Here is a 23,922-nt window from a genome sequence, read left to right on the forward strand (position 1 = left end):
AGGGGTCAGTAAAGAGCAACCAAAAAGAAGTACACAGTTAAAACAATTCATAACTCTACAGTTGCTGATCACGCCTTTTCATTAGATCAGATATCTCGCATTTCTGCTTCAATTAAGCCCAACAATCGTCAATATGTTTAACTGCAGGTGATGGTTGTATGTACCAAAACTAGGAGAGATGGAGATAAACGCGGTTCTGAGTGTCAATTGAATATCATTGCTGGCGTAGCGCGAGCATGGTGTTTACCTTGCGACAGTGGTGGCTGTCTACACGAGCTGTGAACCTGAGAATTTATTCTAAATCTCTCTCGACTCTTAAACACCAGTTCTTCAGTGAAGCCGAGACTCCTAGTTATTCCCTAGCTAAGTTAAATGGCGTGGTTAACTCCACTTAGCTGGAGTAGCTGCTACACTGTTGCCCTCAAATCGCTCCCAGTCATTAACTGCCAGTTCTCGGTGCAATTCTATGCACTACAAGACTTTGCACTTTAATTCCTTACAAGTTCAGACGAGCCTGTGAACAAGTGTTCACATAATGACTCTCACAATCGTCTCAGCCTGGCGCGAGTCGCCTCGCTCAAACACTCGACGATTTGCTGCAAGAGAAGAAGTGAATTACTCTGACTGCAATTTGCCTATATCAAAGCTGGTGGCCACGCATTTTATTTCTGACCAATCAGAGCACTGTAACTCCACCCACTAGAGTTTTGTAGCCTATCACAGGCGTCATTTCTTTCGTAGGGTAGAGTTTAATTTCTGCTACATAACACTTAGATAAACAGCTTTTTCTTACATGCAACTTTTAACACAGGTGACTACACCGAGTCACCAGTTTTTTGAGCTGGGTTTCTCCGGATGTTTATCTGGAACCTCCCACCGTGTCCCTGTAGAAAGGCTTTCCGGAAGGTCATCCTTAAAGCTGCTTTTGGCAGCGGCCTACACAGTGGCTCCGGCAACTCATTATGTCCGCTAGGTGTCCCACTGTGAAAGTTTCAGCCAAATGCGGGACAGGCATTCCGTCGTAAAAATTCTCCTTCCCTCAGAACTGCATTTCATATCTTCTGTCTGGGAAATAACTTGCCTGCAATTACTAGTGTGTGTGTTAGTGGTTTATATTCACAAAATATCAGTTTGTTTATTCACTTTGCCTATCAATAAAATTCGTATATGTTCACATCACTGTGTCATATGACATACCGAATTAAACAGAATTCTTTCAGGAATTCAGTGTAAGGTGTGTTATTTGTCTGACACCTCACAAAATGACTGATGATGGTTGAAGTAGAGAGGATATATAATGTAGATTGCCGACGGTAAGGAAAGCGCTTCTGAAGAGGACAAATTTGTTAATATGTAGTAGAAATTTAAGTGCCAGGAAGTCTCTTCTGAAAGTATTTGTATGGAGTGTAGCCATGTATGGAAGATAAACAGTGTAGACAAGAAGAGAATAGAAGCTTTCGAATTGTGGTGCTACAGAAGAATGCTGAACATTAGATGTGTAGATCACGTAACTAATGGTGGGGTACTGAATAGAATTGGGGAGAAGAGGAATTTGTTACACAACTTGATAGAAGAAGGGATCGATTGGTAGGAAACATTCTGAGGCCTCAGTGGATCGCCAGTTTAGGATTGGAGGGAAGGTTGGGGCTAAAAATCGTAGAGGGAGATCAAGAGATCAAGAGATGAATACAGTAAGCAGAAGGACGTAGGTTTCAGTAGTTACTTGGAGATGAAGAGGCTTGTAGCATGGTGAGCTGCATCAAATAAGTCTTTGGACTGAAGAGCACTACAACATCAAGCCTAGTTGGGGTGTTGCACGGTATAAACGTGACGTCTGCTCCGTGTGGTCTGCACTTGTGTGAAGCTTTTTAACGCGCTCTACCGTACACACTGGTTGCAGTGACCCAGCATACGTGAGTCAACGTCGTCCATCCCTGCAGGCTAACAGTTCGCAGCACCGGCCACCGGCCCGGAGCTTCTCTCCTGTTCCGAGAACGCGCCGTCATCTCGGAACCGTCAGCCGTCTGAAAGCGCTCGACCGCCGCACTCCACACACGCTTTTCACATTCTCGCGCATGCCTCTCACTTTCCCGCATCGCTGCCGAGTAAAGTTCCGCGTTCTTCACAACTGTCGGCGCGTTTGCTTACTGTTTCTCATGTTCGCTTTCCAACTCCTACTTCTACGAAAACCGCACACAAGACGCCGGTGCTGTTTATTCTAGAGTACTGATTCAGTGTTCGTAGTCTCTGGCGATTAGGCACGACAGCAGCCAGTGAAGGAGTTCGGCGATGCGTTAGTAACGTGGAACGTAAATGCCCAGGAACGTGAATGTAAACGTCTCGAGATAACCTAATAGGTACATCAGGAAGGCTGCCCATAGACCTTGTGTAGAACATGAGAGAGCATGGGACCGTACCAAGGAATGTAATCACATATTTGGCCTCGCGGAGGTCCTATGTATTGGGCCTGGCAGGAGTTACATGTGAGTTGGTATATTTCAGCATTGCTGAATTTTTGTGAGACTCTTTTGTCTGGTGTTAGCCTTTGTTGAACTGTGTTTTTTGTTCCGAATGTTATTGGGATTCCTTGCTTTTTCAATATGTTGCCAATTGTATGTGCCTCTTTATTATTGTATGTTGATGTGTACCATCTGTTTCTTTTTCTTGATGTGATGTTGTCTGCTGTGTTGTCTGGGTGTCCTGCCTCTGGGTTTTCAGATTCTTTGTTTGCACTCTCGAATGGGTGGTCCTGTTGTTATGTTCCATTTTTAACTTGTAGTTGAATTTGTGTATGGTGTCTCTTTTGCAATGTTTTCTAACAGAAATCTGATTATGTTTAAGTCCTATGAGTAGTTTCCTAGTTTAAGAGGTGTTCTGTTTCCTGTGGTGCATCTGTGTGAAACTGGCATATTTATGCCCTGTCAGGTGGTTGTATGAGCTATGGATAACAGTGCTTGTGGATGTGGGTTTTGTGTAGATGGAAAATTCATGTTTTTTGTTGTTTCTTGTAACTGTAAGAACCAGGAAATTTAGTTTCTTGTCTATTTCTATTTCCGTAGTGAAGTGGATTTGTGGGTGTACAGTGTTGATGTTACTGTGCAGCTCTTCTATCCTGTTTTGTATTTCATCTGTATGACAGACTGTGTCATCCACATATGGGTACCTGTAAATTATTTTGTACACTTCTTGTTTTACAATATTGTCGAATATTGTGTTCTTTGTAGTATCCAAGGAAATGTTGGCTAAATTTCCACTTTATGGGGAACCACTTGGGAGTCCCTTTGTTGCAAACAGAAGTAGTTGTTGAAATTGAAGTAACTTTGTTCTGTGATTAGCCTCAGAATCGATGAGATTTCATTTATTTGTACGTCTGGGAATTTCTTCCTTTTTAGCTGTAGTTCAACAATGTTTGTAGCTTCTTCTGTGGGTAAGTTGCCTACATGGATGTAATGTCAAAATATATCAGTTTTGATTTCGGGTGATGCCGATGTTCTTAATTTTCTGTGCTTTTAAGACTTCTGATCCTTGTGTATGTGTATGTTTTTTGTAGAAATGTGTGCATGTGTCTCTCCAGTAAGTAAGTCTACCACTGGCCTGATGTTTGTGGACCTGTGGAAGGCTTGTTAAAACTGGAGATGTAAGATTCCTTTGTTTCGTTCTTTTTGTCTGGTTTTGTGTGAGGATGTGTGTGATGCTTTTTAAGAGAATCTTTAGGTTTTTTGCCACCTTTGTGTTGGGTCACTAGTAGCTTGGTTATTTTAGTCTCTTTCAGGATTTTTTCTGTTTCTCAACGTATTCTGCCTCCGTTATTACGTCTTGAAAGTTCCCTCTGTCGGTCTTGGTGAAGAGTGCATACCTTGTTTTAGTTTTTGTGTGTACTGTTTATGGTTTTCTCATCAGAAGCTCTTGTATTTTCATTTATAGGTGGTTGTTCTTTCTAATTATGTGCTTCATTTCCTCTGTGACTAGTTCTCCTGTTAGGCCCGGGCTGAACTCTGATGTGTTAGATTTTTCATGTTGCCCTATAATGTAATGAGATTGTCTCTGATCTTACGTGTTATGTCGGTGCTGAAATTGTATTTTGGGACTTTCTCAAGTGGCTCGTCTTCTTATTTTGTGAATATTATGTCACTAAAATTAATCAAGCGTTAATGGAATGTGTGCTGTGTGTGTGCGCCTTAGTTTCAGAGCTGGCTTTGTTCACGAGTTTATTTCATTTCCGTTCCTGTTCCTGCCGTTTCTTTCGCATTATCGACTGTGTGTGGTTAATTATTCTTTCCATTATGTCATACGGTATTGAGGAGCTGGTGATCTTGCTTGCTAGTTCGAAGTATAATCTGATAAGGCGACATCCAATTCTTGTGTGTGTGTGTGTTTTTTTTTTAAAGTGACATGTTGTCATATTGTTATTTCTGCATGTTTTAGAATCAAAGAACCCACTGAAGATTGCGATATTTGTCACTGAAACTAGTTTGGGAATAAATAAATAAGTAATCTGCGTGTTTAGCATCAAGGCGGACCCGTAACTACACAGTGTTGTTTCTGTATGCAAACAGGTACCAATGGGAGAGTTTCGAGATAAAATTACAGAAGCTACGCAGATGCCACCTGGCTGTGGCTTGGACTGTATCGTTGTTGCTGTTGTAATAGATGGACTCTGTTTCTTACTGCATTATTTGTAGTGTCGTCGTTCGCTTGGAGAAACGGAAGTTGAGTAAATCTTCTGTTTGCTGCGTTATTTGCTCACTAATCATTACAGCTCCTGTCCAGCACCACTCCGTAGTCCAGCTCTCCTTGCACAACATTAATAGTAGCCTATATAACGGTATAGTTGATTCTGCACGAAACAGGAGATGCACCGTACCTGTCGCGCCGCGGCCGTGACTGGATAAAGGGCACCGTGTGGGGAAGGAAGGAGGTTTATACCTCCTGTCGTTGTGAGGGCTGCGTGACCGCCGCGTGCGCAGGGCCGGTATAAGCGGGTAATCCGGGCCAGACAGCGCGGTGGCCGGCGCCGGGTCGCGTGCCGCCCACCATTAGAGAGCGACGTGTCTGCACGTGGGCGGCGGGGGCGGCGGCGGCGGCGGAGGCGGAGGAGCCGCGGCCGCCCTCTCTCCCTCCCTTTTATTGCCACTCCCTTTTCTCCGCCTCACTTGGCCGAGGCCCCTTAAGCCTCTCCACCGCCCCTAATTCTTCTCTCTTCAGCTTTATTGCGCCCTTATCTGCGCTGCTCTTCCGGGGCCATAACCAATACTTCAGCCGCTCTCTGTCTCTCTCGGGGCCGCACTGTGCTGCTGAATTTCATATCTTGCGCGCCGCTGCCGCTGCCGGTGGGTCCTCCTCGGCTGCCCCTACCCCAACCCCTCCTCCGCCGCCGCGTTCTTTCTCCCCGGCAATCGCGCGCTCCGACTGCGCCCCCGCGCGCTCTGCTGGCTGCGAATTGTTCCGGAGATAGGCGCCTGGCCGCCCCCACGCCACTGCCGACACCGAGGCGGCGACCCACCCCCGCCCCCGCCCCTGCTGCTCCTGGTGTGACGTTTCCGCTGCCGCGTCATTACCGTTCCTCGCAGCCTCGAGACGCTGCGCACTCAGCCCACTGCCACAGAGTCACAAACACCTCGCAATTTCCAAATTCTCTGCCCGTGCTTCCAGTAAACGTGTTTATCAGGCTACTCCTTCCAACAAAACACATTTTGTGTGTTGCTGTTTGCCTGAAAATAACGATTTTTTCCCAAACAGCAAATGGAGGTCAACGGGTAGATTCCGTATCTGAGTGGTGAGCGCATCCGTCTCTTGTCCAGAGTGTCTCTCGGTTCAATTCCTGCTACTGCCAGGGATTGTTCCCCAGTGGGACTACTGGAGTGGAAGGAGCTGCCAGCATCGTATATCTCGCGTATGAACAATGAGGATACAAAAAAAAAAAAAAAAAAAAAAGAGATGCATGGAGAGTGAAATTACGCAGATCAAGCAGTATATTATGACCACCTATCGAATAACCGGTATGTCCACATTTGACACGGATGACAGCGGCGACGCGTCGTAGCACGCAAGCAGTGAGGTCTCGGTAGGTCAGTAGGCGCATTTAGCACCACACCCAAGTTCCCGTAAATTCCGACCAGAGGATGACGAGCTCTGGCGTCACATTCAATCACATGTCAGATGTGTTCGATTGGGTTCAGATCTGCCGAGTTGGAAGGCCAGCACATCAACTGGAGCTCGCCACTGTGTTCCTCGAACCACTCCATCATACTCCTGATCTTTTGATATGGCGCATTATCTTGCTGAAAAATGCCACTGCAGTCGGGAAACATGATCGTCGTGAAGGGGTGTACGTGGTCTGCAACCAGTGTACGACACTCTGTGACCGTCGTAGTGTCTTGCACGAGATCCACTGCACCCACGGATGCCCACACGAATGTTCCCCAGAGCGTAATGGAGCCGCCGCCACATTGTCTCCGTCCCACAGTGCAGGTGTGAAGGAGGTGTTGCCCTAGATGACGACGGAGTCACGCCCTCCCATCGGCTTCATGATGAAGGTATCTGTATTCATCATACCGTGCAAAACTGTGCCACTGCACCAATGTCCAGCGCTGATGGTCAAGAGCCCATTTCAGTCATAGTTGCCGATCTCGTGATGTCAACATTCAAACATGCATGGGTCGTCGACTGCAGAGGTCCTCTTAGGAGTGTTCGGTGCACTGTGTGTTCAACACAATTGTACTCTGCCTTTCATTAAAGTCTGATATTAGTTCTGTCACAGTTCGCCGCCTGCTCTGTTTTACCAATCTGCTAAGCCTACGACGTCTGACACCTGTAATGAGAGGTGGCCATCCAATCCCACGACGTATGGATGTGGTTTCACCTTAGTTACGCCGTTTGTTGAAGACTCTCACCACAGCACTCCTCGAACGCCCGTCAAGTCGTGCAGTTTCCGAATTGCTCGTCCCGAGCCTCCGGGCCATCACAGTCTGTCTGCCCTTGGTCCAACTCAGATAGATCGCGCGTCCTCCCCATTTAACGTCTGAACAGCACCCTCGCTGATACTACGTGCTCCGGACGTGTGTCTATCAGTCATTCCCCTCCAGGTGACGCTGCTATCGCCTGGACGGGTTTTATATCGGTGGTCATAATGTTCGGGCTGATGAGAGTGTAACAGGAGAAGAAGAGGGTGGCTTTAACGCAAGCCGGTCCGTGCAGAAGTTATATTTCCTATATAACAGAGAGTTCATGATTTTCATAGGTTTACAAAAAGCACATAACATCGCACCAGTAAAGAATCCAAATCATATCTTGACGAGAGCACAATAAATAACATACACGGAGCGAAATAAAATTGCAACATCAAAAAGTAAGTAATGGAGAGTAATGAAATTTCGGGAACACATTTGTCTAGGTAACATATTCAAGTGATTAAAATTGCAAGGACACAGTTTAACATAAACGCGAGGTGAGCGGTTTTAAATGTGAAATTCTGGTACATTAATAACCAGTATAATCGCGACAATGATGAATGAAAGCATCCAAACGTGCACGAATTGTGTTGTACGAGTTCCGGACGTCAGTTTCTGGGGTGGAGTTCCATTCGTGTTGCGCTTGGTTGGTCCGTACAGGGAGTGTTAATGCTGTTTGTGGAAGGTACTGGAATGGTCGTCCGATGATGTGCCACGCGTGCTCGAGAGGAGACAGGTCTGGTGGTCGAGCAGGCCAAGGCGACACGTCGACACCCTGTACAACATGCCAGGCTACAACAGCGTTATGTGGGCGACCGTTACCCTGTTGGAAAACACGCCTCGAATGCTGATCACGGATGGCAGCACAACAGGTCGAACGACCAGACTGACTCACAAATTTGCAGTCAGGGTGCTTGCGATAACCGTGAGAGTACTCTCGCTGTTGCACGAAATCGCAGCCCCAGACCGTAACTCCAGCAGCAGGTCCAGAGTGCCCAGCACGCAGACAGCTCGGTTGGACGCCCTCAACTGGTGTCCTCGTAACAAACACACGGCCATCACTGGCACCGAGGCAGAACCAGCTTTCATCAGAAAACACAACAGACCTCCTCCCTGGCCGCCAAGAAGCTCTCGCTCGACACCACTGAAGTCGCAAATGTTGGTGGCTTGAGCTCAGTGGAATGCACGCTGCAGATCGTCTGGCTCCGAGCTGTCCTCGAAGTAACCGATTTGTAGCAGTTCGTTGTGTCACTGTGGTGCCGACTGCTCCTCAGATTGTTGCTGCAGACGCAGTACGATGGTCCAGAGCCACACGCCGAAAACGAGATCTTCCCTCTCGGTAGTGCCACGTGGCAGAAGGGAGCGCGATCCGATTGCGACCGTGCATTCTAGTGACCACCAATGGCAGTAGTCATGTACACTGGCTACATTCCTGCCGAGTCTTTCTACAGTATCGCAGAAAGAACATCCAGCTTCTCGTAGCCCTTTTACACGACCTTGTTCAATCTCAGCGAGGTGCTGATAATAGCGTCTTTGTCTGCTTAAAGTAATTCGTGGTTACCATCAACTCACCATGTCCCATCTGGAAGGAACGCTCACGACCGTGAAAGCATGCATTTAAAGCAAACCTGATTTACATCCTCATAGTGACGCTATTAGCGCAACTCTTATGCTATTGGCGCGAAACTTGGATAGACATCATCTTTCAGATGTAGAAACATGCCTACCAACTTTCGTTTGTGTCGCAGAGCTCCTTCTTGGTTTTCTGGTTTTCTTTCCGTCAGTATACATATTACTGCCGATACAAAAACTAATGAGGGATTACACACAAAAACTGAAATAGGAAAAGAAACCTTCCAATTAATGCAGCCACCAAAGGGCTTAGAAAAGGGTGTTGATTGCACCTAATCTATTCAAATATTATCTGAACGGCATTCTTAAAGAATGGTTGAAAAATTCTGTAGAAATGGTCCTAGTCGTAAATGTAGATTCCCTGTCGAGTTTACTATTCGCCAATGGTCTGTAGGTAAGTATGCTAGATAGTAGATGAAGAAGAAAATCCTAGAAACTTACAGTAAGGCCAGAATAACAAATATTTTTCTTGGTCACAATATCTCTCCGTAGGAGGCAAACAACATGTCATTATCAGAGATGGAAAAACTATTGAAGCATGTAAGCATGTAAGTATCTGGCAACTATAATCTCAGATCAGGATTCCAGTAAACAAGAAATAAGGCAGAGGATAAGCTAAACAACCAATCAATAAGCTCAGTTCCGTTCTTTGGTCAGATTAAATTAAGAAGCATACAAAAAATCTTATATGAATTACTAATGCAAAACGTTTGTGTACATAGGTGGGTTCCTGGAAATGAAAGAAAAGGTAAAAGAAGACTTGAAGCCGTGCAGATGGATTTTTTGCGAAGAAGTTGTAGGGTTTCAAGGTGAGAGAAGATCCCAAATAAAGGAACTAGGAAGCAAACCTAAACTCCCACGTACATCACCGAAGAGGTGTTTAAAATAGGCAGCGGCATGTAATGCTATTAGGGGATGAACGATGGCCGAGAAAAGTACCTTGTTGGCAACTATCACGCAAGAGGAAAAGAGGTACGTCCTGATAAGAATGGGAAAATCATGTGGAGGGGGATATGTAACGAAAAAATTTGAAAGATGATTTATTCAAGGATCGGGAAGCTTCGATACGAGGTTGCGAGAAATGGGCTAAAGAGCTGTCAACAATTTGCAAAAAAAAGGCATATACATTGTAATTTTCCCTCGCTCAGTAGACGAACGAATCTGGACAGAAAATTGCTAATATTGGCTTGTAGAATGCAGATGTGGATTTTATAAGCTCTGTGATTGTGCTTGCAGAAGATTTATCAGGATGTACCTTCCGACGAAACAGTTTTATCTCTTTGTGTTTGCCCAATCATGTCTGGTAAAAATTTAAGCATTTTCAGTGAGCGTTTACTGTAAAAAACTTTCTTATCCGGAACGTGCCTTACACGGTTGTCTGATTACCTCAGTCTTTTCTGCTGTCAGTTAGGGTGGACGCGACCAGATAGACGATCTGTGATCTTCATCGGTTTTTAGTTACTTCTGTCCTCAATACCTATCCTCCCACATAAAATACGTCATCATTCCGTAACTGCAACACCAGATCCGATACGTCCATCGTTTCGCCTGTGCCTGTGAAAGACACTAAACTTATCTCCATCTATTTCCCAGGTCAGTAATTGACTATGGAACAAGCTACCAGTAACGTACGTAGTTTCCAAAACCAAATCTGCGTTTAAAAGGAGATTAAATTTTGTTCTATCATCATCGGCGTATCTTCCTTCTCGGCATATTTCCCCCGTCAATCCTTCTGTCCAATACCAAACTTCTATACCTTTCACATTATCAACAACGTCAATGTTTCATCATGACCGCTTTATGCCTGAGTTCTGTCTTTCATTTCATTCGATGCCTTTAACACATTATTTTTCCCTCTTCTCTAGAATAGTGTATTTCTTTTCCAGTTATGATTCCTTCTTGCTGTGGCCACATGCATTTCCATTTGTAAGTAACTATGCGCATTCGATAGGAATATAATAAAGAAACTGTTTTATGCCTTATTAGTACAATTGATATTACAAATGTACCGTAATTTAATAACTATATCTATTATTATTATTGAAACGTTTTGCTTCCTGTAGCTTCCTGAGTCAAGGATGGAGTATGTCCTTCATGTGCGTTATGATTAAATCTTGCTACAAAAACGTTGCTCTCTGCTATAGGTGAACCGTACAAGGTCGTTAACCAGAAGTATCAGGAAAAGCCCAAAACAAAGATTCAGATCAACATGATATCGAAAATGTCTCCCATTCCTTAATTTATTATGAAAATCGTAAGACTACTACGAGATTTCTAAATTTAAGTCAAGGCTGAGTCTAACAAAATTTTAGTTGCTCTACTGAATTAAATGTTGACAGAGAGAAAACTTCTCTAAAAAGTCAGTTGACACTGAAGAAATTGACGGTAAAACAGTGGGGTACGGAAGGCTGCATGGAGAAAAAGCGAAAAGATTTCCTAGTCTGAGCAGCTAGCGTATTCAAAGTTGTTGCTGTTGTGGACTTCAGTCCAGAGACTGGTTTGATGCAGCTCTCCATGCTACTCTATCCTGTGCAAGCTTCTTCATCTCCCAGTACCTACTGCAACCTACATCCTTCTGAATCTGCTTAGTGTATCCATCTCTTGGTCTCCCTCTACGATTTTTACCCTCCACGCTGCCCTCCAATACTAAATTGGTGATCCCTTGGTGCCTCAGAATATGCCCTACCAACCGATCCCTTCTTCTAGTCAAGTTGTGCCACAAATTTCTCTTTTCTCGAATTCTGTTCAATACCTCCTCATTAGTTATGTGATCTACCCATCTAATCTTCAGCATTCTTCTGTAGCACCACATTTCGAAAGCTTCTATTCTTTCTTGTCTAAACTGTTTATCGTCGACGTTTCACTTCCATACTTGGCTACACTCCATACAAATACTTTCAGAAACGACTTCCTGAGAGTTAAATCTATACTCGATGTTAACAAATTTCTCTTCTTCAGAAACGCTTTCCTTGCCATTGCCAGCCTACATTTTATATCCTCTCTACTTCGACCATCATGAGTTATTTTGCACCCCAAATAGCAAAACTCATTTACTACTTTAAACGTCTCATTTCCTAATCTAATTCCCTGAGCATCACCCGATTTAATGCGACTACATTCCATTACCCTCGTTTTGCTTTTGTTGATGTTCATCTTATATCCTTCTTTCAAGACACTGTCCATTCCATTCAACAGCTCTTCCAAGTCCTTTGCTGTCTCTGACAGAATTACAATGTCATCGGCGAACCTCATATTTCTTCTCCATCGATTTTAATTCCTACTCCGAATTTTTCTTTTGCTTCCTTTACTGTTTGCTCAATATACAGATTGAATAACGTCGGGGATAGGCTACAACCCTGTCTCACTCCCTTCCCTACCACTGCTCCCCTTTCGTGCTCCTCGACTGTTATAACTGTCATCTGGTTTCTGTACAAATTGTAAATAGTTAATAGTTAACGAGACAAAAAGAAAACAAAAATTTTAATTACAGGACATAAGCTGTGTGGCAGAGCGGGTAAGTTGCGAGCAGCACAAAATATGAGTCACGCTACCACAATTCTGACGTTTACATTTCCCCGAAATCAACTGCCGTGTGTCTATTGGGACCTGTCGGCCGCCGGAAGACGAGTGCCCCGAAATTTTACTTCACAGAACTCAACCGCACAACTTCAAAAAATTCCACGTGCAGCGGATGTTCGGAGTGGCCGTGCGGTTCTAGGCGCTAAAGTCTGGAGCCGAGCGACCGCTACGGTCGCAGGTTCGAATCCTCCCTCGGGCATGGATGTGTATGATGTCCTTAGGTTAGTTAGATTTAATTAGTTCTAAGTTCTAGGCGACTGATGACCTCAGAAGTTGTCGCATAGTGCTCAGAGCCATTTCTTTTTTTTTTTTTTTTTTTTTGCACCGGATGTCTCAATGCTGCTCCAACGTGACGAACGAGAATGTCACCTAGTTCATGTAGAATCATCTATCTACATCTACAGACATATTTGGCGAGCCCTCTTACGATGAGTGGTGGAGGGTACTCTGTGCCACTTCTAGTCTTCTTCTTTCCTGTTCCACTCGCAGAGCGAGGGAAAAACGAATGTCTGTATGCCTCCGTATGAGCCCTAATTTCTCGTATCTTATCTTCGTGGTCCCTATGCGGAATGTCTGTTGGCGGCAATTGAATCGTTCGGTGATCAGCTTCAAATGCCGGTTATCTAATTTTTCTCAATAACGTTCCTCGAAAAGAACGCCGCCATCCCTCCAAGATTCCCATTTGAGTTCACGTAGCATCTCCGTAATACTTGCGTGTCATTCGAACCTACCGGTAACAAATCTAGCAGCCCACGTCTGGACTGCTTCGGTGTCTCCCTTTGATCTGACCTGGTACGGATCCGAAACACTCGAACGGTATTCAACAATAGGCCGGCATTAGTGCGCTAATGCGTTCAGCTTTGCAGATGAACAACACTTTCCCACAATTCTCCCAATGAACCGAAGTCGACCATTCGCCTTCCCTACTACAGTCTCTACACGCTCGTTCCATGTCATATTGCTCGCACTGCTTCGCAACGCTACATTTTATCGACGTGACCATCTCAAGCGGAACACTACTAATGCTATTCTCGAACGTTATGAGTTTGGTTTTCCTACTGACAAACGCCCACAGGGACTTATCTTGCAAATGAGATACTCTTCTAATCGGGATGGAACTTCGGCTATGCTTATTATGTAGGATACGAAATGATATTATTCGTGAGCAGCTGTAGTCAAATTCACCCCCCCCCCCCCTCCCACACACACACACAACACACACAGACACACAGACACACACGCACACACACACACACACACACACACACACACACACACACACAAAGAGAGAGAGAGAGGCAGGGAAGGAGAGAGAGAGAGAGAGAGAGAGAGAGAGGGAGGGAGAGGGAGAGAGAAACGAGAGAACGAACTTTCGTGGAAATAGGAAAAGAGATTAAAAAGTTCATCTACATTTGTAACAAGAGTTGTCGAATAGAACCAAGTTCAATTTGTGCTGCGGGGGAGTTTTTGTGGCGCCCGTGTCGCGCCCCTTACAGATCTGCGAGGTGTTTTTGCGGTGTTTCCGTCTCTCCGGAGACGCACGGGCGTGCTGCGCTTTTTGGACTCGGCTCGTATTTTGCGGCCCGCGGCCTGCTGGGAGCATCCGCAGGGGTGGAAGACGGCAGAGGGTGGTGGCCGGGGTAGGGGCAGGGGGAGGGGGGAGGTAATTCGTGTCGAGTGCTGACAGCGGCCGGCCGCCGGCAGATTGGCGCCAAATCCCCGGCGTATCGCCGCCGTCCCTTCTGCCCCCGACCCGGTCCTTCTTCCCCCTTTTTCTCCGCGGAGCCTGCGGCCTCCCGCCAGCCCGGGAAATTATTTACCGGGCCACCCCTGCCGCTGCTGCACCCCTGGGGCGACCGCGGGGAACCGCACCACCACCAGAGCTGTGGACTGGGGCCGTTCCCTGCCCGCGGCGACACCTGAGCTAATTCTTGCCAGCACTTCCGGGCTGCCCTCGACACGGGAGGAAGTGTGACTGCTCCTAGTACTGCGAGCTGGGATACACGTAAGAGTTTTCTCGTTTTCCCCTCATACAGCCGGTACTCTCTGCTAGTACTTGCAGAATTGTTTGCGGTAGGGGCGAATTTTCATCAGTGGTTATTTTCTGATAGTTACTTGCAAAGTACTTTCTGTAAGTCGGAGAGAGCCGGAGCAGATGTTGGAAGCGCTTACACAGAACAGGGTGAGAGAATTTGTGAGAGCTGAAACATCACTCTCAAAGAGAGTTCTCAGTCTAGGGGCCCCGATCTTCTGCAATAGACACAATATGTTGGTGTATACTTGGAGCCACATATGCCCCAAGTGCCACAAACACTCCCCATTCCGCCATCCGTGGCATGTCACATGCCAGTGGCCTTGGGCTCCTATGTTCCCCACGGCTTGATGTTCAAAGTGTGGTACTAGGCCCTCACCCCACCGCGGTGCAGCGGCGGTTTAGGCCTGTATCATGTGCCTGACAGAGAGATAGCCCTTTTCGTCAGCTCTCAAACGGTGCCGTGGCGCCGCTGCCCCACGTGCCTTACTATGCCGTTGCTGGAGGCCCTTCCACCACACTCTCTCTCTCTCTCAGCCCCCATACATCCTTCAGACGTCCCGCCGCCCGTCTTTTACTTCCTTCATTTTTTCCTCGAACGGTGCTATGTCCGCCCTGTGATACTAACAACGCGCTTGATGTCCACGAAGGCGATCTCTGGCTTTCTTCAGCAGAATTTCCGGAAGGCTTTTGACATTGTACCACACAAGCGGCTCGTAGTGAAATGTGCGTGCTTATGGAATATCGTCTCAGTTATTTGACTGGATTTGTGATTTCCTGTCAGACAGGTCACAGCTCGTAGTAATTGACGGAAAGTCATCGAGGAAAACAGAAGTGATTTCTGGCGTTCGCCAAGGTAGTGTTATAGGTCCTTTGCATTTCCTTATCTATATAAACGATTTGGAAGACAATCTGAGCAGCCGTCTTCGGATGTTTGCAGATGACGCTATCGTTTATCGACTAATAAAGTCATCTGAAGATCAAAACAAAACTGCAAAACTATTTAGAAAAGATATCTGAATGGTGCGAAAAGTGGCACCTGACGCTAAATAACGAAAAGTGTGAGGTCATCCACATGAGTGCTAAAAGGAACTCGTTAAAACTTCGGTTACAAGACAAATAAGTTTAATCTAAAAGCTGTAAATTCAACTAAATGCCTAGGTATTACTATTACGAACAACTTAAATTGGAAGGAACACCGAAAATGTTGCGGGAAAGGCTGTGTTTCATTGGCAGGGCCCTTAGAAAATGTAACAGACCTACTAAGGAGACTGCCTACACTACGGTTGTCCGTCCCCTTTTAGAATAGTGCTGTGCTGTGTGGGGTGCTTACCAGATAGGACTGACGGAGTACAGCGAAAAAGTTCACAGAAAGACAGCACGTTTTGTATTATCGCGAAATATGGGAGAAAGTGTCACAGAAATGATACAGGATTTGGACTGGAAATCATTAAAAGAAAGGCGTTTTTCGTTGCGACGGAATCTTCTCATGAAACTTCAATGACCAACTTTCTCCTCCGAATGCGAAAATATTTTGTTGACACCGACTTACATAGGGAGGAACGATCACTACGATAAAATAAGGGAAATCAGAGCTCGTGCGGAAAGATATAGGTGTTCATCCTTTCAGCGCGCTATACGAGATTGGAATGATAGAGAATTGTGAAAGTAGTTCAACGAATCCTCTGCCAGCCACTTAAATGTGAGTTGGAGAATATCCATGTAGATGTAGATGCAGATGTAGAACAGGTCACCGAACGTGCTTCAGGTGAAGCACCCCCATAACGACTGGCGATCGGTGTGCACTCCTTGTCTTGCCACAACTTCCACTCTGCAAGATACCTTACAGCCAATGGGAAGGAAGTATGCCGCTCACGCCTTCACGGGATTCACTTTGGAGACACCCCATCGTGTGTCGCCTGTGATGTTCTGGATACAGACTTGTACCGCTTGGTGTGTGGATCGCTGATAGGCTCTTGGTGCGAGACATGCTGGCCTTTATGTCCTGTACGTCACCTCATCAGATACCTCCTCACATGCTCTTCTTTCCGGACTCGGTAGGCTTCCCACAAACGAAGACGAATTCCGTAAAGTGTATTTGTAGACACGCAATTCACTACTTGTTTGTAGACGCCGAGAAAAATATACTTGATTTTTGGGGCTTCCTTATTGAGCGACATTGTGCAGTTGTCCGGAATCCAATTTCCTTTGTAATGTCCTGTTAACCCACCCCGGTGTTGGGGTGCTACTGCAATCGGGAGTGAACTACTCCTTTTCCACCCTTGCTACCGGTTATTCTTTGGTCATTGGAATGTTCTTCTGCGAAAAACTATGCTTCGATAGTTCCATCGAGTGGCGCAAGTTGCCTCTCCCTCCTCCTGGCGACGTCTGTTTCCAGCTACACTCGATGATATATAAAAATAAATAAATAATACAAAAACGCTTGTCTCATTGACGAGTTTCGTACCTCTACTTCACGTTCGCTGCACTTTCTTTGGTTCCTGGGCGGACGGAACGGGACATGGTGGCCAGTCCTCGGGTTGCGACCCCTGCCCACTTTGCCCCCACCCTTCCCTTTGGGCAGCAGGAAGGTTCCTTTGAAAAAAAAAAGTAGCGCCTTTAACTAATGATCAAAACGTCCTCGGCCGCGGGTTCGAACCTCATCAGTGTCTAAATTTTGAATAAAACTCATCAATAGTGGCGGCCAGCGACCCTGTCAAAGAGGGCGGAGGAACGCACACAGATTTAGGGCACTCTTTAGCCTTTGGGGTGGGAAACTGTGCCTAAAAGGCTGAGGAATCAGCAATGATCATCAGCATCAGGGTGCGAAAGGCAAAAAGGAAACCACTGCAGTTGTGTATCCACAGAACATGCGGTCTGTTGAAAGGATCCTGTAGCCACCATTCATTAGTTCGGTAGCCCATTTTCACTAGTTTTCTCTTTCCTTCCTTGTTTCTCTATTCTCTTTACTCTCATAGTGGTGTGATTGAATGAAAGTGGTTGTGTGTCACGTTGCTAGACGGTGGCGTAGTCTGCTGCAGAAAGTCTGCGATAGTCGTACAGATTCAGCAGCAGTTGTACAGAATAGCCAGCTCTCGTAGTGGTCAAGTAGGCAAAGAGGTTTTCGCTACTTGTGAGAAATCCACCTGCGTTAGGTTGGTGGCGGAAATGGCATCTTTGGGTTTTCCGGGCCACGCGGAGCGTGGAAGAGGCTGGAGAAGAAGCGGGAGGCAGTCTGCCGCCGGTACGGGAAGCGTCCACAGCTGTGCTCCAGTCGAAGAAGGGTGACATTAAATGAAACAACAAGTTCACTGTTACCAGTCACCGTTTTATTTATTTCCACGACGCGTTTCGAAGGTTTAAACCTCCATCATCGGGTGGATTTACATTAGTAAGTGTGTGTGTGTTGTGTTACGATTTTTGGAGGAACTTGTGGCACTGCCTTCAGTGGTCACAGGTTCCTTCTGCTGTCGTAACACATCACACTTATACTGCCACATTTGTAAACAAATACCATGTAACAACTGAGCATTACATCAATATTATAACTATTACGTTAAAAAAGCACTTCAGAGAGGACAACCACGGAAGGGGCAGTGCGACAGTCAGATCTGAATAAGATGGAAAGATAACTGGCGCTTCTGGGAAAATTAGCGCCCGACTGCTACTAGATAGAAACTCAGCTTGTGAGGGATGCCGTAGCTAACCAGAAGGCCGCAGCGTGTCAGAGGCTACGGTGAGGAGGGAAGCGCGTTCACCTACACAGCCGAGGCGGACTGGCTGCGCCCGGTGGACCGGCCGGTAACAAGTGGGACCCCGCATCAGCGCCTGCAAACGCCACGAACAGATCGGGAGGCCGACAGAAAACAAGTAAACATACAAATCGTGCATAATAATCGCGGAACATACGAAAATGCTCAGACCGGGACAAAAGCTCAATCTGAGCGTGGCCCCAAGCACCGACCAAACCTGACGTGTAACAAACAGAATTTTACAAAGAATTATTAATGATTAACCGGTTAATCTTACAATAAAATATAAGAATTTAATGTACTAATTACACACAGCCCTCAGTAGTTTTAACTTAAGGGCTTAGAAGGTAACGGCCAAATCCTGAGGGCAACTACAATCGTAATCATCTTTGAAACAATGTAACTAACCACGTTACTACGGGTTATTCCTTATTATTGGGAATGGAAATACTTATTGCTTATGAAATCAATGTGAGAAGAATAGGGTCGCCACCGACTCAAACCATACAACTAATCAAAGATTTGGTCGAGTCGGAAAATAAATTAATTTGATCACAGACCAAAAACTCACAAAAATGCATATGTTGTGAGGTCGCTCACAGCGGATACGATGTAATTAATAGTATTGCCCGTGCGCTGTTCACGACAATCAAACATTTAAAATAAAATAGAAAATGCATGAACACTGCATAAGATCAGCTCCCAGCAACACACCTGAAAATATGACTTAATCTAAAGCATTTGTTATAAAATACAAGAGGAGACTAATCACTGGACCTGTGCATAAGGAAACGCATTGGATGTGCTAATGGAAAAACTACGAGGTGAGTGGCTTAGGCGCAAAAACGTAATCTCGGAACACAAGAGAAAATTGTACATAAAATCATTTATTCCTAAACTAAGGATGTGAGGCATGTACACGATTCCTGATAACATGTGGTTTGTGGAGACACAATTTCTAGGTATAGTGCCAAATCCCAACAATATCACATCAAACAATCATGTTAACATTTTCTAAAACAAACATGCGATCGGACAGTTAGTGATGCCGCTAGCCCAACAACTATAATGTTCTACCACGTGGTTGGCTCCCCACGGACGAAAGACACGGAAAGCAAGGAAAATTTACGAGAAGGCAAGGCTCTAAATATTTAGAAAGGTGAAAGCTTATACAGGCACAGCTGAAGGCAAACAGACATTCATACAGAAGCGAGTGCTCACTTCTTATCGACACCTTTGTGTGGCGCTCTTCCGGCGGATCCAAGTCTGCTACAGAAATTTGCTAAAAGAAAAATCTGCCAAAGTTTTGCATTCCTTGCTGCGACAAGGCAAAGCAATCTTCCAGATTTGAAAAGCGAGACCAAAGGCTAACAGCTCTCCCCTCGCCAAGTAACAACGCGCCACGCTGTCAGTCTAACTCACCCTTCTTCGACTGGAGCACAGCTGTGGACGCTTCCCGTACCGGCGGCAGACTGCCTCCCGCTTCTTCTCCAGCCTCTTCCACGCTCCGCGTGGACCGGAAAACCCCATGAGGCCATTTCCGCCACCAACCTAACGCAGGTGGATTTCTCACAAGTAGCGAAAACCTCTTTGCCTGCTTGACCACTACGAGAGTTGGCTATTCTGTGCAACTGCTGCTGAATCTGTACGACTGCCGGCCGAAGTGGCCGTGCGGTTAAGGGCGCTGCAGTCTGGAACCGCAAGACCGCTACGGTCGCAGATTCGAATCCTGCCTCGGGCATGGATGTTTGTGATGTCCTTAGGTTAGTTAGGTTTAACTAGTTCTAAGTTCTAGGGGACTAATGACCTCAGCAGTTGAGTCCCATAGTGCTCAGAGCCATTTGAACCATTTTTGAATCTGTACGACTATCGCAGACTTTCTGCAGCAGACTACGCCACCGTCTAACAACGTGACACACGACCACATTCATTCAATCACACCACTATGACAGTAAAGAGAAAAGAGAAACAAGGAAGGAAAGAGAAATACTAGTGAAAATGGGCTACCAGACTAATGAAAGGTGGCTACAGGACCCTTTCATCACCCCAAACGTCCCGGAGAAGACTGCCGCGAATTTTCTCGCCATGCTAGGAGATTCGCCAACAGTCTTCGAAACAAACATACCCTAACGAGTAACAATTGCAACAGCAGCACAAAAGAATTGATTAATCTCTTGTATCCAAGTGAGCTTTATCTGACCTTAGTCAATAATTGTGACCTCATGCGGTCCGCAAAGCAAACAGAACAAATTAAATTAAGCGTGATACTGTACGCTAACATCATGTCATCTGACCTACTACGACCACAACCATGAGATACACTCCTGGAAATTGAATTAAGAACACCGTGAATTCATTGTCCCAGGAAGGGGAAACTTTATTGACACATTCCTGGGGTCAGATACATCACATGATCACACTGACAGAACCACAGGCACATAGACACAGGCAATAGAGCATGCACAATGTCGGCACTAGTACAGTGTATATCCACCTTTCGCAGCCATGCAGGCTGCTATTCTCCCTTGGAGACGATCGTAGAAATGCTGGATGTAGTCCTGTGGAACGGCTTGCCATGCCTTTTCCACCTGGCGCCTCAGTTGGACCAGCGTTCGTGCTGGACGTGCAGACCGCGTGAGACGACGCTTCATCCAGTCCCAAACATGCTCAATGGGGGACAGATCCGGAGATCTTGCTGGCCAGGGTAGTTGACTTACACCTTCTAGAGCACGTTGGGTGGCACGGGATACATGCGGACGTGCATTGTCCTGTTGGAACAGCAACTTCCCTTGCCGGTCTAGGAATGGTAGAACGATGGGTTCGATGACGGTTTGGATGTACCGTGCACTATTCAGTGTCCCCTCGACGATCACCAGTGGTGTACGGCCAGTGTACGAGATCGCTCCCCACACCATGATGCCGGGTGTTGGCCCTGTGTGCCTCGGTCGTATGCAGTCCTGATTGTGGCGCTCACCTGCACGGCGCCAAACACGCATACGACCATCATTGGCACCAAGGCAGAAGCGACTCTCATCGCTGAAGACGACACGTCTCCATTCGTCCCTCCATTCACGCCTGTCGCGACACCACTGGAGGCGGGCTGCACGATGTTGGGGCGTGAGCGGAAGACGGCCTAACGGTGTGCGGGACCGTAGCCCAGCTTCATGGAGACGGTTGCGAATGGTCCTCGCCGATACCCCAGGAGCAACAGTGTCCCTAATTTTCTGGGAAGTGGCGGTGCGGTCCCCTACGGCACTGCGTAGGATCCTACGGTCTTGGCGTGCATCCGTGCGTCGCTGCGGTCCGGTCCCAGGTCGACGGGCACGTGCACCTTCCGCCAACCACTGGCGACAACATCGATGTACTGTGGAGATCTCACGCCCCACGTGTTGAGCAATTCGGCGGTACGTCCACCCGGCCTCCCGCATGCCCACTATACGCCCTCGCTCAAAGTCCGTCAACTGCACATACGGTTCACGTCCACGATGTCGCGGCATGCTACCAGTGTTAAAGACTACGATGGAGCTCCGTATGCCACGGCAAACTGGCTGACACTGACGGCGGCGGTGCACAAATGCTGCGCAGCTAGCGCCATTCGACGGCCAACACCGCGGTTCCTGGTGTGTCCGCTGTGCCGTGCGTGTGATCATTGCTTTGTACAGCCCTCTCGCAGTGTCCGGAGCAAGTATGGTGGGTCTGACACACCGGTGTCAATGTGTTCTTTTTTCCATTTCCAGGAGTGTATTATCTTAAAATTGCTTTAACCAACTATTAAAAGTGAACATAGAGGCATAGATGAACAGGTACACAAAATATATACATATATAAACAAATTCAATGTTGCAAAATCATTATAACGAACCAAAGCAGTATCAGCTGGTGCTGACATAAATAAAAACATGTAAGTGAAAGTGCAAAGTACAATTTTCACAACAAATACAGTGATACAAAATCATTAATGAACCCAATGGAATGACAGCTGGTAGATAACCACCTATGGAAAATAAGACATGAGTACAAAAACACACCCAGAAACCAGCTCGTTGACACGCTGTCATTTTGCAGTTTCGTCACATGGTATTTTCACTGGGTATTCTCTTTAGGTGCTGGGGTGGGCGTCTCTTCTAAAGGTGACTTGGAGGATAAGCTACTAGGGGACCACAACACTGAACTGGGGAGTTCGCAGCGGCGTTGATTGTAACGCCCGTTGTAACCCAGGTTGTTCATCTTAGACAGCACCCCTCGACGTTGCCTCGTGCCCGTTTCCACCCTCTGCGTCCATACTGTGGGATGGTTCGGCGTTGCAGATTTGCAGGACATCGCCATTTGTGGGCCCTGCCTCATCATCGAGAAGGCGGCTTGGCGGTCGTCGTCCGTGTGTTGTGGAGGAATGTGTTTTACCGACACACGCCCCCGTCTCCTGTCGTGTCAATGGGGAGACACGCGCTCTTCTGCGTCGCATCGAGGTCGACGTAAACTCGTGCGGGTGTCGGGCTTGAGACCCGCTTATCACCTCTTTGCACCGTCTCAGCTGATGCGTCAGTGGTGGGACCCGTGTCCCTCCGGGCAGTGGGCTTTACCTCACTGCAGCGGCCGTCTGGACTAGCGGCGCTCAGGGATCGGCGGCCTCGCCTGGTGTGCGTCATACTTTCCCTTTCGCTTGTCAGATGGCTAGCGCATGGGGTGGAACGCCGGCCATCAGCTGGCGCTGCCGTGGTGACACGCCTGCGGGCTCCGGTGTGAGCCTGCGCCTGGGGGAAGACCAGCATCCCCTCCCCTCTGACGGGGAAACAGCTGTGACCGCTCGCCGCACCACTGCTTCGCTGTTGATACCATGGTTCTGCAACGCCTGCCGGTGGACCAAGCCCTGTGCTTTCTGATGCGGAGGCTCCCTAGGCGGCCTTGCACCCACTTAGGAACTGCGCTCACAGGGATCGTTACAAAATATCATGTGTACAGATTACCACAAAATCTTCGGAGTTTCTCACTCCTGATCAATACATGGAATAGTGCCCAAAATTAACTTGACAAAAAGGGCCTTCTTAACATTACTAATAAAAAAAACAATGAAGAAAATTAAATAACCAATATTCAAACAAACAAAAAATCCTTTTTATAAAATATAGTTCCAGCATTACATCTGCTGTCAATCATTCAGGGTAGATCTTGTACAAGGTTTGGTCAGGATTTGGATAGGATTTGGCCCCGCTGCTAGCTACAGACACAAAACTCTACCTGCTCCTAACTACGCTCTCACACACAATCTACACAGCTCGTACTAGTCACCATCACCATATAGCCCGACTACAATTCCCACATATAAACCAAATATTCCTTTCAACACCAATACCCATATCGTTGTTCATTGACTGCTCCTCCAAGGTTTGCAGAACATGTTTGCTAATCTGTGAAAAATTTCCGAGACTTCTTTTCTATGGACATTGCATAATAAAAGTTATGATTAATGAGGCACGGAAGGTTCATTCAAGTCACATCTGGAATGGTAAATGTTTCAACATCTATTCATCAGACTAATGCAAAAGGTCAGTGGGCATAAAAATGGAAATAAAAATCATCCTATTCTATTAGCAAACACATAAACACTTCGTCCTATAAGTACATAAAAAAATACTGCCAAAAGAAATCCATTGTCCAGGGCCATGAGTACCCAACTTACTGCACTCACCACATGTCCCCAGGGGTCCTCACCTACCGTCATGTTATTTTAGCTTGGAGGTAGTCGCATTGATTCTCTATTAAATATCAAGCTGCTTGAGTTTATAAGCTGTTTCCATATACATCTTCTGGGGTTTCACATCCTGGTGTCCTCAACTGTACCTAGTAGTATGTGACGGCAAGTTACACTTTCCAAATATCTTATAAGATGGCAACTCTGAAAATCAAACACTATTAATCTCCCTTCATACACAAGTCCTTCACCTACAAGTCACCAAGTTGCTTCATTAACATCGCAGTA

At 46.5% G+C, this 23,922-nt stretch overlaps 1 protein-coding gene across 1 annotated transcript in view; it reads right to left on the bottom strand.

Moving 5' to 3' along the window:
- Positions 1-22,591, bottom strand: part of LOC124623159 — a 57,994-nt gene extending 35,403 nt beyond the window's left edge. Inside the window, exons 1-3 of the mRNA XM_047148950.1 lie at positions 22,347-22,591; positions 5,356-5,596; positions 4,927-5,121 (exon numbers count right to left, since the gene is read on the bottom strand). Of these exons, the coding sequence (XP_047004906.1) occupies positions 4,927-5,121; positions 5,356-5,596; positions 22,347-22,591 (681 nt within the window). The remainder of the gene's footprint in view (positions 1-4,926; positions 5,122-5,355; positions 5,597-22,346) is intronic.
- Between the last annotated feature and the right edge of the window lie 1,331 nt (positions 22,592-23,922).

Source organism: Schistocerca americana, chromosome 7 (assembly GCF_021461395.2).
Source record: "Schistocerca americana isolate TAMUIC-IGC-003095 chromosome 7, iqSchAmer2.1, whole genome shotgun sequence".
Classification (NCBI taxonomy): domain Eukaryota; kingdom Metazoa; phylum Arthropoda; class Insecta; order Orthoptera; family Acrididae; genus Schistocerca; species Schistocerca americana.